Source organism: Mustelus asterias, chromosome 7 (genome assembly GCF_964213995.1).
Source record: "Mustelus asterias chromosome 7, sMusAst1.hap1.1, whole genome shotgun sequence".
NCBI classification, from domain to species: domain Eukaryota; kingdom Metazoa; phylum Chordata; class Chondrichthyes; order Carcharhiniformes; family Triakidae; genus Mustelus; species Mustelus asterias.
In genome coordinates, this window is record NC_135807.1 from 74,659,622 (window position 1) to 74,673,520 (window position 13,899).

Below are 13,899 nucleotides of genomic sequence, written 5' to 3' on the forward strand. Positions count from 1 at the left end.
GGGGACACAGCACCATCAAATCCAACCCCTTCACTGTGGGAGGGTCAGGTGGACACAGCCCCATCAAATCCAGCGCCCTTCACTGTGGGAGGGTCAGGTGGACACAGCCCCATCAAATCCAACCCCTTCACTATGAGAGGATCAGGGGACACAGCCCCATCAAATCCAGCGCCCTTCACTGTGGGAGGGTCAGGTGGACACAGCCCCATCAAATCCAACCCCTTCACTGTGGGTCAGGTGGACACAGCCCCATCAAATCCAACCCCTTCACTGTGGGTCAGGTGGACACAGCCCCATCAAATCCAACCCCTTCACTGTGGGTCAGGGGGACACAGCTCCATCAAATCCCACCCAATATGTAGAGATGGCAAGCACCGCCTCCCCGCTCTTTGGGAAGACCTATCATACTGGACAGCAGCAGCAGACCTTCCCAGGAGCAAGGTCTCTGATGGTGTAAACCCTACCTGCCAAGAGTTGCTGACCAATCAATGTCTGTTAAATGGCATTTTCTGGTAAACACCTACCCAAGGTCCAGTATTGTCGCTGGATCCCGGTGAGTGATGGTAAGGGAAAAGTTTGGTTGTAGTAGTAGGAGGCATGTTGGCTGTAAGGGCAGAGGGTGGTCATTAGCAGGTATTCCCATTCCAAATTTTGGGAACATTGATCAGGCACATCACTTTTGAATGAGCATCCTCTTTCTGCCACTGGTTTAATACCAAATTTGATGTGTTTTTCTCTAATATTCCTAATATTTCTCTAATATTCCTAATGCTAATATACCAGTGCTCCGTTGTAGAAGGATCTGGGTGTCCTCGTTCATGAGTCACAGAAAACTAGCATGCAGGTGCAGCAGATAATAAAGCGAATGGAATGTTGGCATTTATAACTAAAGGAATAGAATATAAAGGTGAGGAAGTATTGTTGCAACTATACAAGGCATTGATGAGGACGCACCTGGAGTATTGTGCACAGTTTTGGTCCCCGTATTTGAGGAAAGATGTAGTGGCATTGGAGGCAATTCAGAGGAGGTTCGCTAGATTGATTCCAGAGATGAGGGGTTGATCATATGAAGAGAGATTGAACAGTTTAGGCCTATATTCTCTGGAATTTGGAAGAATGAGGGGAGATCAAATTGAGGTATACAAGATGATAAAAGGTGTGGATAAAGTAGACGTGGAGCGGATGTTTCCTCTTGAGGGGCACTCTAGGACGAGAGGTCATAGTCTTAGGATAAGAGGTAGCAAATTTAAAAGAGAGTTGAGGAGAAACTACTTCTCCCAAAGGGTTGTGAATCTGTGGAATTTGCTACCCCAAAGTGCGGTGGATGCTGGGACAATGAGTAAAGTTAAGGAGGAGTTAGGCAGATTTTTAATTGGTAATGGGTTGAAGGTTTATGGAGGGAAGGCAGGAAAATGGGGCTGAGGAGCATATCAGCCATAATCGAATGGCGGAGCGGACTCGATGGGCTGAATAGCCAAATTCTGCTGCTATATCTTATGAAATTAAGAACTTATGAACTTATATTTGTCTTTTTTCTTCCTTCTAAATGAACTAACAGTTTATGCTTCCACATGTGCCAGACATAGAGTAAAACTCTTTTCCAACTTGTCCACATGAATCAAACATTGTCCATTGGAGCAATACAGCAAAGCATGTAAGTGCCTCAATCCAGCATCCAATCGTAATCTTGAACCAGCATGATGACATTGTCTTCATTTTTTTACACAAGGCCTACTTTTAATCATACTGTTGCCCATTAATTTAGTTTTCTTAAAGAATAATATTCATTTTCAATAAATCTATCCATTATTTTAAATAATGTAGAAGTGCTGCTATTGGAGTTCCAAAGCAACACAGGACATGTGTTTCCAACATCAGTTGAGCAGGAATGGGGAAACACCAAGCACCCGGTAGAGGATAAGAAAAATTAAAGGGAACATTTTCACCAGGCTATTCTCATGTGATCCCTGGTAGCTGGCTAGAATAAGCATTATGGTAATCTGAAAGCCAACCATCCATCCCACCATCCTCAGAACAGATATGTATTCCAAGAATATATAACCAACAAAAGAAAATAAATGGTGATGAAGATTTCCTTTCAAAGCCATGTAACTTGATTGTTCTTTTTTCTGATTTAATAAAAGTTTTATACAGTCCACTCATCCATGTGTGATAAACATCCCGAGATTATACATTATATTGTACATTGGCTAGGATAAGCTGGCAAAGGATACTTGAGGGGTTGGCAGTGGATAGGCAATGGCAGACATTTAAAGAACACATGGATGAACTTCAACAACTGTATATCTGTGTCTGGCGTAGAGTAAAATGGGAATGGTCTTTTTTCTTTATTGTCACAAGTAGGCTTACATTAACACTGCAATGAAGTTACTGTGAAAATCCCCTAGTCACCACATTCCGATGCCTGTTTGGGTACACTGAAGGAGAATTTATCATGGCCAATGCACCTAACCAGTAGGTCTTGCAGACTGTGGGAGTAAATCGGAACACCCGGAGGAAACCCACACTGACACGAGGAGAATGTACAGACTCCGCATAGACAGTGACCCAAACCGGGAATCAAACTCAGGTCCCTGGCGCTGTGAGGCAGCAGTGCTAAACACTGAGGCACCATGTGGTGGCACATCCATGGCTAACAAGGGAAATCGGGGATAGTGTTAAAGCCAAAGAGGAGGCATATAAATTGACCCAAAAAAGCAGCAAACCGGAGGACTGGGAGAAATTTAAAATCCAGCAGAGGAGGACAAAGGTTTTAATTCAGAAGGGAAAAGTTTGCAGAAAACATAGAAACTGACTGCAAAAGCTTCTATAGATATGTGAAGACAAAAAGATTGGTGAAGACAAATGTGGGTCCCTTAGAGTTAGAATCAGGTGAATTCATAATGGGCAACAAATAGATGATGTGGAGATGCTGGCGTTGGACTGGAGTAAGCACAGTAAGAAGTCTCACAACACCAGGTTAAAGTCCAACAGGTTTATTTGGCAGCACTAGCTTTCGGAGCCTCAATCTTGAGCTTGAGGCACCAAAAGCTAGTGCTGCCAACAAAGAGATGTCAGACCAGCTGAACAAATACTTTGGATCTGTCTTCACTAAGGAGGACACAAATAATATTCCTGAAATACTAGGGGACAGAGGGTCCAGGATGAAGGAGGAACTAAAATAAATCCTCATTAGTCAGGAAATTATATTGGGGAAATTGCTGGGATTAAAACCCAATAAGTCCCTAGAGCTTGATGCTCTGCATCCCAGAGTACTCAAGGAAGTGGCCCTAAAAATATTGGATGCAGTGGTGATCATTTTCCAGCATTCTATAGACTCTGGAAGTGTTCCAGCGGATTGAAGGGTAGCTAATGTAACCCCACTTTTTAAAAAAGGAGGGAGAGAAAACCAGGAATTAGCCTGACATCAGTGGTGGGGAAAATGCTGGAGTCAATTATTAAGGATGCAATAATTGAGCATTTAGAAAGTAGTGATAGGATTGATTCAAATCAACATGGATTAAGGGGAGGTGATAGCCTAGTGGTATTATCGCTAGGCTATTTATCTAGAAACTCAGCTAATGTTCTGGGGACTCGGGTTTCAATCCAACCACGGCAGATGGTGGAATTTGAATTCAATAAAAAATATCTACTATTAAGTATCGACTAAGAACATAAGAACATAAGAAATAGGAGCAGGAGTAGGCCATCTAGCCTCTCGAGCCTGCCCCGCCATTCAATAAGATCATGGCTGATCTGAAGTGGATCAGTTCCACTTACCCGCCTGATCCCCATAACCCCTAACTCCCTTACCGATCAGGAATCCATCTATCCGTGATTTAAACATATTCAACGAGGTAGCCTCCACCACTTCAGTGGGCAGAGAATTCCAGAGATTCACCACCCTCTGAGAGAAGAAGTTCCTCCTCAACTCTGTCCTAAACTGACCCCCCTTTATTTTGAGGCTGTGCCCTCTAGTTCTAGTTTCCTTTCTAAGTGGAAAGAAGCTCTCCATCTCTTCCCTATCCAGCCCCTTCATTATCTTATAGGTCTCTATAAGATCCCCCCTCAGCCTTCTAAATTCCAACGAATACAAAGCCAATCTGCTCAGTCTCTCCTTATAATCAACACCCCTCATCTCTGGTATCAACCTGGTGAACCTTCTCTGCACTCCCTCCAAGGCCAATATATCCTTCCGCAAATAAGGGGACCAATACTGCACACAGTATTCCAGCTGCGGCCTCACCAATGCCCTGTACAGATGCAGCAAGACATCTCTGCTTTTATATTCTATCCCCCTTGTGATATAGGCCAACATCCCATTTGCCTTCTTGATCACCTGTTGCACCTGCAGACTGGGTTTTTGCGTCTCATGCACAAGGACCCCCAGGTCCCTCTGCACAGCAGCATGTTGTAATTTCTTTCCATTTAGATAATAATCCAATTTGCTATTATTTTTTCCAAAGTGAATAACCTCGCATTTGTTAACGTTATACTCCATCTGCCAGATCCTCGCCCACTCACTCAGCCTGTCCAAATCTCTCTGCAGACCTTCTACGCCCTCCACACGATTCATTTTTCCACTTATCTTTGTGTCGTCTGCAAACTTTGTTACCCTACACTCAGTCCCCTCCTCCAGATCGTCTATATAAATGGTAAATAGTTGAGGCCCCAGTACCGATCCCTGCAGCACGCCACTAGTTACCATCTGCCAACCAGAAAAGCACCCATTTATTCCGACTCTCTGCTTCCTGTTGGATAGCCAATCCCCAATCCACGCTAACACCCTACCCCCAACTCCGTGTGACCCAATCTTCTTCAGCAACCTTTTGTGAGGCACCTTATCAAACGCCTTTTGGACATCCAAAAACACCGCATCCACCGGTTCCCCTCCGTCAACCGCACTAGTCACATCTTCATAAAAATCCAACAAGTTCGTCAAGCACGACTTTCTCCTCATGAATCCATGCTGCGTCTGCTTAATCAAACCATTCTTATCCAGATGGCCTGCTATTTCTTCTTTAATGATGGATTCCAGCATTTTCCCAACTACAGACGTTAAGCTAACCGGCCTGTAGTTACCCGCCTTTTGTCTATTTCCTTTTTTAAACAGCGGCGTAACATTAGCCGTTTTCCAATCCGCCGGCACTACCCCAGAATCCAATGAATTTTGATAAATAACCACTAACGCATCCGCTATTACCTCTGACATTTCTTTCAGTACCCTGGGATGCATTCCATCCGGGCCCGGGGACTTGTCCACCTTCAGTCCTGTTAGTCTACCAAGCACTGCCTCCCTGGTAACATTAATTGTATCGCGTACCTCTCCTCCTACCAACCCTCTATCGTTAATATTCGGTAAACTATTTGTGTCTTCCACCGTGAAGACTGACACAAAAAACTTATTTAAAGTTTCAGCCATTTCCTCATTTCCCACTATTAAATCCCCCCCCTCGTCCTCCAAGGGTCCAACATTCACTCTTGCCACTCTATTCCTTTTTATATATTTGTAAAAGGACTATGACTGTGAAACCATTGTCGATTGTCAGAAAAACCCACCTGGCTCACTAATGTCCTTTAGGGAAGAAAATCTGCCGTTCTTACCTGGTCTGGCCTACATGTGACTCCAGAGCCACAGCAATCTGATTGACTCTCAACTGCCCACGGGCAACGAGGGATGGGCAATAAATGCTGACCAGCCAGCAACGCCCATGTCCCACAAATGGATTTTTAAAAAATTCACTAGAGGGAAATTGTGCTTGACAAATCTTCTGGAATTTTCTGAGGAGGTGAACCAGTGAATGTTGTGTATCTAGACTTTCAAAAGACTTTTAACAAGGTCCCACACAAGAGATTCGTGAGCAAAATTAAAACTCATGGTATTGGGGGTAATGTATTGTCGTGGATAGAGAACTGGTTGGCAGACAGGAGGCAGAGAGTGGGAATGGCAGGAAATGACTACTGGAGTACCGCAGGGTTCAGTACTGGGACTCCAGCTATTCACAACATACGTTATTGATTTGGATGAAGGAATTGAATGCAATATCTCCAAATTTGCAGACGACACTAAGCTGGGTGGCAGTGTGTGCTATGAGGAGGATGCTAAGACACTGCAGGGTGACTTGGACAGGTTGGCTGGGTAGGCAAATACTTGGCAAATGCTACATAATGTGGATAAATGTGAGGTTATCCACTTTGGTGGCAAAAACAGGAAGAAAGATTATTATCTGAATGGTGGCAGTTTAGGAAAAGTGAAAGTGCAATATGACCTGGGTATCACGGTGGAACAGTCACTGAAGGTTGGCATGCAGGTACAGCAGGTGGTGAGGAAAGCTAATGGCATGTTGGCCTTCATAGCAAGAGGATTTGGGTATAGGAGTAAAGGTGTCTTGCTGCAGTTATACAGTGCCTTAGTGAGGCCGCACCTTGAGTATTGTGTGCAGTTTTGGTCACCTGGTCTAAGGAAGGACATTCTTGCTACTAAGAGAGTCCAGCTAAGGTTCACCAGACTGATTCCTGGAATGGCAGGACTGACATAGGAAGAGAGACTGGATCGACTGGGTTTGTACTCACTGAAATTTAGAAGAATGAGAGGAGATCTCATAGAAACAGATAAAATCCTGATGGGACTGGACAGGCTAGATGCAGGAAGAATGTTCCCAATGTTGGGGAAGTCCATAACTAGGGGTCCTAGTCTAAGAATAGGGGTAAGCCAGTCAGGACTGAGATGAGGAAGAACTTCTTCACTCAGAGAATTGTGAACCTGTGGAATTCTCTACCACAGAAAGCTGTTGGAGCAAGTTCATTAGATATGTTCAAGAGGGAGCTGGACGTGGCCCTTGTGGCTAAAGGGATCAAGGGGTATGGAGAGAAAGCAGGAGTGGGATATTGAATGTGCATGATCAGCCATGATCATATTGAATGGTGATGCAGACTTGAAGGGCCGAATGCACCTATTTTCTATGTTTCTATGTGCAAATAGATGTTATAATTTTTTTTAGAAATTTTCAGTTCAAGATAATGATATTCATTCGCGCTTCGAATTTTTAACATTGTAGTTCTAGGTATGCCTTATAATGTATTGTCTTCATTACATATGCAATGCAATTATCAATTCATCTTAACTGTGTTCTCCATTGATGTTTGCCATAGATGCAGCAGATACACACTTAATTTACCCTTTATTTTTCAAAATCACATCTACGTTTAATAAATATGTATATAAAAGTTTCAGCCTTCAGTTACGTAAAGGCTTCTTTTCCTTCCAATACAATAGAATTAATTGTTCAGTTCATCCCTTCTGACAGAATAAGGAAAAGAGCATCGAAATACTCCAGACTTTATTTAGATGGTGGATCCAGATGAAGGTTTGAATAATATGACCACTGGAATCCATGTGACAGTTCACAAAACCGTAGAGAAATTCATCAAGCTTATAAATCTAAAACAATTTTAAAAAGCTGTCTCAGTTTCAGAAAAAGTAAACACTTAACTATCCACCATAGTATATTGTTTGTTTCTAATCATTAAAGTTCCATCCCTAAAAGGGCAGCACGGTGGGATGGTGGTCAGCGCTGCTGCCTCACAGCGCCAAAGTCCCGGGTTCGATTCCCAGCTTGGGTCACAGTCTGTGTGGAGTCTGCACGTTCTCCCCGTGTCTGCGTGTTTCTTCCGGGTGCTCTGGTTTCCTCCCACAGTTCAAAGATGTGCGGGGGTTAGGTGGATTGGCCATGCTAAATTGCCCCTTAGTGTCAGGGGGACTAGCTGGGGTTATGGGGATAGGGCTGGGTGGGATTGTGGTCGGTGCAGACTCGATGGGCCAAATGGTCTCCTTATGCTCTATAGAATTCTATGGACAAATATTTGTTAAAGTTTTGATGATAATGGTTTTACGTCGAAGCCAATTGGATCCTCCCATTCTCCTAAACATCTTACTTGTAGTCACCACACAGAAAGGCATAATCTCAGTCAATTCTCAACACATTTCCCACCATCCAGTTAAACCGTCATTTCGAGGTAAAAGCAAAATACTGTGGATGTTGGAATCTAAAACAGAAAACGCTGGAATAGAACTCAATTCTCTCTCCACAGAGGCTGTCAGACCTGCTGCGATTTTCCAGCATTTTCTGTTTTTGCGTCATTTCGTGACAATATTTACTTGGGTTCTATAGATGGAGAGCAAACCACGCAATCGAATATGATTGAGGCTTTGTGGCTCTTATTTAAAGAAATTACTATAGGTTCTGATTACTATTACCGGAGATCCGATGTAGCATTGGTAAATTAAACCTCTGATTGGTAGGCAGTGGAGCAATGTAATGGGGGTGAGGTTGGGAACTGACTGAACATGCTGTGCTTTCAAGGTTCCGGTTTCAATTTTCGCTGCAGTTGTTTGTAACTCTTAGTAAAGTGATTTTGGATGGCCTTTGCTTCACGTAAAATTGTGAATGAGTAGAAGAAGCGAAAGTTTCACTCTGATAATGTGAGGAATTGAAGTGGCACAGGAAATACTCTTGTGAGACTGGAGTTGTATTTTATTGGGACAATGAAACGCTCCTTGTTGCCTGTTCTCGACCTTACAGTGATTTCTATATGCATTAGGTACAAACATTGGAAAATGTAGTAATTCTAGGGTGGGGGCGATTTGTGAACGGGGACATGATTTTGACAGATTGGCTTTCAGCTGCATATCCAGCTTTGTTCATTCAGCCCATCCATTGGCTAGAAAGGATTTTGCAATGTGTGTTTAATAGATTTACACTGATAGACCCCTTGGGGAATTGCAACAACGTGTAATCACCACATTCAAAATGTCCTAAGATTAAAATGTTACTTTTCTTTCAGCCCAGACAGACGTTAGTAGCTAATCTGGCCAATAAATTTCAAATAGCTTATGATGCTATCTGGTTAAACAGAATTAATTTCACATTTTACACATTTCAAAAGTATTTTGTTGTCATTAATAAGTGAAAGCCCGCCAGATGATGATTGATGGACAGTTAAGAACATTAACGTCAATGGAAACATTTATGTTGCCCAGCGAACACACATTTTCCTCATACTTAGCTTAGATAGTTAGAAGCGATGCATATTTCAGACGGTTGTCAGTTTCAAATCTACGTAACAAAATCTATTTTATAAACCAGATTTAAACGCTTGCGCGATATGACGTGTTCTGTATTTTGCGGTTGAATGCATTTGCACATGAATTAACATTTCCCAACAAAGTATGCTAAAAAGAACATTAAATTGAACGATAAGAACAGCCAAAGTATAATATACATTACAATTAAGAAGGGATATTGCTATTCGATACTACTACAATTATAATACATCAGTCAATGTATTAATGTGAAGGTGTGCCTCGTTAAAATATTGTTTCTTTGATATATACATCTTGCAGGCGCATCAAGTTGCAGCTTTGTTTTCAGCCGACCCCTTTATATGCAGTTTAGTTCATCAAGAGTTCAAACTCCGAGTCTTTAAAACAGGTATGCATGAATGTCGACATACTAAGATTAACATCTGTGTGGTTCGATATTGTAAAATAAGATTTACATTACATTGTATCAAAATTCTCAAGTAATTGAACCAATAAAGTTTTGATCCATTCTTTCATTCAATTGCTGGAAATATTGAGGTTTTCACGAAGTATTATTGAAATGATGAATCAAACAGATGAAATATACATGCTGGTTTTATTTACGGTCAGTACAATATAAGTTAAATACAAATGTAAATTATTCTTCCAAAAAATAAAACACAGTTCAATGTAACACCAGTACACGCCTAACTTTTCAATTCGATTACCTTCCGTCAGTTGGACCTGAAACGTTAACTCTCCGCAAACGCTTCATGACTTGCTAAGTATTTCCTGTAATTTCTGTTTTTATTTCAGATTTCCAGCATCTGCTGCATTTTGCTTTGTAATTCTTATTGTCATACGGAATGGCCAAAATTCATTTTAAAGTTACTAATAAGTGTTAACATATTGGACACAATAATTTGATTCTTTCAGTTGAGTAACACTTCCGTATAAAGCGGTATTAGTCGTGCACTGCTCAACTTCCGTAGCTATGAGAATGTTTCGATCATGTCAAAGTTGAATTTGAATGGAACGCTTTTTTAATGGTCGTGCACAACTATATTTTGCTGCTATTTGTTCATTCTTGTATATAGTGCAAACCTATTGAAATTGAAAGTGCATAGCCGATCAGCCAGGCCGAGACTTCATTACTAGAAACCAACCCCCATCCTTTCAACACCATTGGGCAGAGAAGCACTTGAACGGAAAACGTTAGCTTCAGCACTTTACAAATTTGCAAGCGTTAGTACTTCTTAATCGACATTTCAGATTTAATTGACAAAAAATGAATGGGAGGATGACTTTATCACAATCCATGTACATATCATCATCGATATTTACAAACATTTTAAAGTAACACCTAGCTCATACATCGCGAAATATTTGGAGACTATATTTTGAATATGCATAACATTAAACAATTTTGTAGATCAATTTCAAATACGCCGCATTTATTTCAATAATTTCATTCGGCTATATATCGTGTTCAGTAATTTCTTTGACTTAGCTGTACCTTGAAATGGATAGTTGGCTCTCTAAGGAATTCACTCAAAACAGCAATGGTGAAGTTGGCAATAGTATTTAGTTCTTCTGAGTATAAACACCATGCGATGTGTTTTGCGAAGTAGCCCGACTTAGACAGGATCGGAGCTAGTCGTCTCTCCTTGAGTTTGATTCTCTGATTGACCCGAATTCAAAAATTGACCTGTTGCACCGACGTACAACCGGGATCGCATCGGCCACTTCTGAAATTCAGAAACAAAGCTATATTTATTATTTGTTTGTTACCTTATGTCTGAGAGCGCTTTGGGTTTTAATAGACTGATAATGTGTCTATGACAATCAATCCAGTTGATTTTAACCGGATTTTTGTCCGTTCCCGTTTGTTGTAACGGAATTATTTTCTTTTGAAATCGGTGAGTACTGTTTTGAGTGCTATTGAGTTCAGAAATTGTTTAGAATTATTGGGGCAGTTTTCGTATTTGCTTTATCAAATTTGCTTTATACGTCAATTCACCGATTTCCATCCAAATGTGATTCTGCACATCGTGTGGAGATGCCGGCGTTGGACTGGGGTAAACACAGTAAGAAGTTTAACAACACCAGGTTAAAGTGTGGAGATGCCGGCGTTGGACCTGGTGTTTAACCTGGTGTTGTTAAACTTCTTGTTCTGCACATCCACAGAGGAAATTTAAAAAGATGGGTAGAATCCAGGCAGCTCCTCAATCCTGCACACAACACCAACTTTTCTGAATGTTTCATTTTGTTCTTGAAATTGTTGTTTCCAGTTCTCATGCAAACAATAAAATTACAAATCCAATTCTCGCCAATTGAACTCAAAAAATATACAATAAATAAGCAACTGTGTTTACAGCTGCTAGTGGTATGGCTTTCAAAAATATACCACACCGTGCGCTTAGGAAGATGAGTTACAGCTAGCGGAACTGTATCATTTCTCATCTTTTGATTCATATTTCTAGTTTATCATTCTATCTCCCAAGGTGACAGATATCTGTTGATGCTTGAAAGTCATGGGCGACGAACCTTCATAATGACCACATTGGTGTGTGATTTTCAAAAAAAATGCGGCAACTGTTTGAGAACATCATTTTGTGTAAATATGTAATGCAAATAATTTCCTCATTGCAAATAATATAAAGTTATATACTACGCAACCGAATGTTCCATGTTGTACAGAGCTGAATTCAAAATTGCTGAAAACATTAACATGGAAAAATGGTGAGGGGTTATCATCGATCGCTGAAGTAAACATTTGCGATAAAATACTGCTCATTATATTGGGATTGCTATCATTTTGGATGGTTTCAGGTATCGTTCGTTTTCGTTAAGTTGACATTACTCCCTGTTTTTCTACATATTAGAGTTAAATATATTTGTCATATTATAAAGTGCCGAAAACTAAATGTGTGATCGACAAGACTGGAAAATTATAAAGTTCCGTACCTGAGCTCATCTTCAAAAAATATATATGATAGACTCGAAACGAAAATTGTGTTTTATAAACTGGGTTGGAGTTCTAAAAAAAAATAGTTTTACTTTCGGTGTATCTTAAAACCAAAACCTGTTATTAGCATTTCCAAATAAAAAACACATAAAATGTCTGAATATTCTCTAACCCTAAAAAATACTGATACTCTTTTTTTAATAGACAACTGCTACTTTCATTCCGAGAAACCAGAACCTTGGCATTTGCCCACAAAAGGCGAGCAGTTTTGAAATTACAAAAAGTCGAAGGTCTAAACTGAGAGCGTCAAATCGTTATAGGTGAAAACTTCAGATTTTATGTAATTCCCACACTATCTGCATTCTGCAACGCTAGCCTGGAAGTACTCAACGTGTAGAATAAATGTTGTAGACTGTAGTTTTAAGATTTTGGAAAGTGGAAAAGTGAAACGTGAACCTGTTTTTATAGGCCCAGCGCATACGGGAGTGTGAGAATAATCTTTTTCGACGTGTACATCAAATGAACACAAAGTTTCGCAGATGTCTTTCTGTGTGCTTGGATGGCGTCATGCACGTAGCGCTTTTAGATCTGGCAGCAATTATCTTAGCCAAAGTGGCCCTATGATTCCTTTACGTATTAATGTCCATGGTATGTTAGGTTAATTTTGACAGAAATAGATGTGGAAGAAAACTATGCGCCACGTTTTCAAATATAATATTTATTTAATGTACTAGACCTCGGGTGATTATTGAAAATGTTCTAAGTTTTTAAGGCTGAAAAGATCAGTGCTTGAAATAATTATCACGATGATATTTCATAAACGTTAATGATTAAAAAAGCTAACTAGATTAGATTACATTATTTACGTTTGAAATCATTTTCAAATCTTTTTCCCAATTCAGAAGTTCTTACTTTGACCGGGTGCAGATATCCGTCCACTTTGAGGGAATGCATTAACTCAGCAGATCTGCGACCTTCTCCCTCCTCCAGACTTTCTTCTAGGGTACGGGTCAGATGTGCAATGTAGGTGGTTGCCAGGATTAGGACGTCCAGTTTGGACAGCTTGGTGTCCGGGGGGACTGAGGGTAGAGTTTTTTGTAGCTCTAAGAAGGCATGCCTCAGGGTTTGGACTCGGCTCCGCTCCCGGGCTGCGTTGGCTGCCGCAGGCCTGCCCCTAGTACGCACCACCTTCGAGCGAGAGGCCAATTCCGAATGCTTTCGCGTGGGACAGATCAAAGAGTCAGGATCCGAGCTGGGGCTGGAACCAGGGCTGTCTTCGATCCTGACCTTTGGAACGGCAGCGGAATCCATTGGACTTTTCTTAGGCTGAACCATTCCCCGGATCAAACGCAACAGTCATGGGAAAGCGTCAATCTGAAAACAAACACAAACTTTAACTAAATGCGCGAACTGGTTTAATTTTTCAAATTGCTACATGCTAAAGGTATTTTGAGGTGCATGTATTTCTTTGTGATTCTCACTCACCAGAAAAGTCCATTTTCGTAGAATCCCTACAGTGCAGAAGGAGGACATTTGGCCCATAAGAGTCTACACTGACTCGATGACAGAACATCTCACCCAGGCACTATCCCTGTTGCCCCACGTTTGTACTCCGCTAATTCCCCCTAGTGTACACATTTTGGGACACGAAGGGACAATTTAGCCCCCGGATCCCTGGCGCTGTGAGGCAACAATGCTAACCATGCCGCCCATTTTCCTGGTAGTGAGTTTAAGTACCAAATTTAGCCAATGTTCAAAATAGTTTATTATGTTGTATACTTAGAGAAAGTTGCACCAGAAAGTAAGTTATCATTTAATATTCAGTTGCACAGTCGCTGGTTAGCAATAT

The 13,899-nt window shown here is 41.1% G+C and overlaps 1 protein-coding gene across 1 annotated transcript; it reads right to left on the reverse strand.

The window, feature by feature from the left end:
- Window positions 1-10,719: 10,719 nt before the first annotated feature.
- Window positions 10,720-13,385, reverse strand: tcf24 (transcription factor 24). Its single transcript, XM_078217090.1, has 2 exons — window positions 12,963-13,385; window positions 10,720-10,830 (listed from the first exon to the last, which is right to left on the reverse strand). Exons 1-2 carry the CDS (start codon window positions 13,383-13,385, stop codon window positions 10,720-10,722), a joined length of 534 nt encoding a protein of 177 aa, XP_078073216.1.
- Window positions 13,386-13,899: the final 514 nt, after the last annotated feature.

Bases quoted from the DNA above. Each gene is read 5' to 3' on its own strand.
- tcf24 (XM_078217090.1), bottom strand. From the start codon at position 13,385: ATGGTTCAGCCTAAGAAAAGTCCAATGGATTCCGCTGCCGTTCCAAAG. The intron at 10,831-12,962 runs GTAAGAACTTCT...TCTGAATTTCAG, and splicing joins GATATCTGCACCCGGTCAAA to AAGTGGCCGATGCGATCCCG.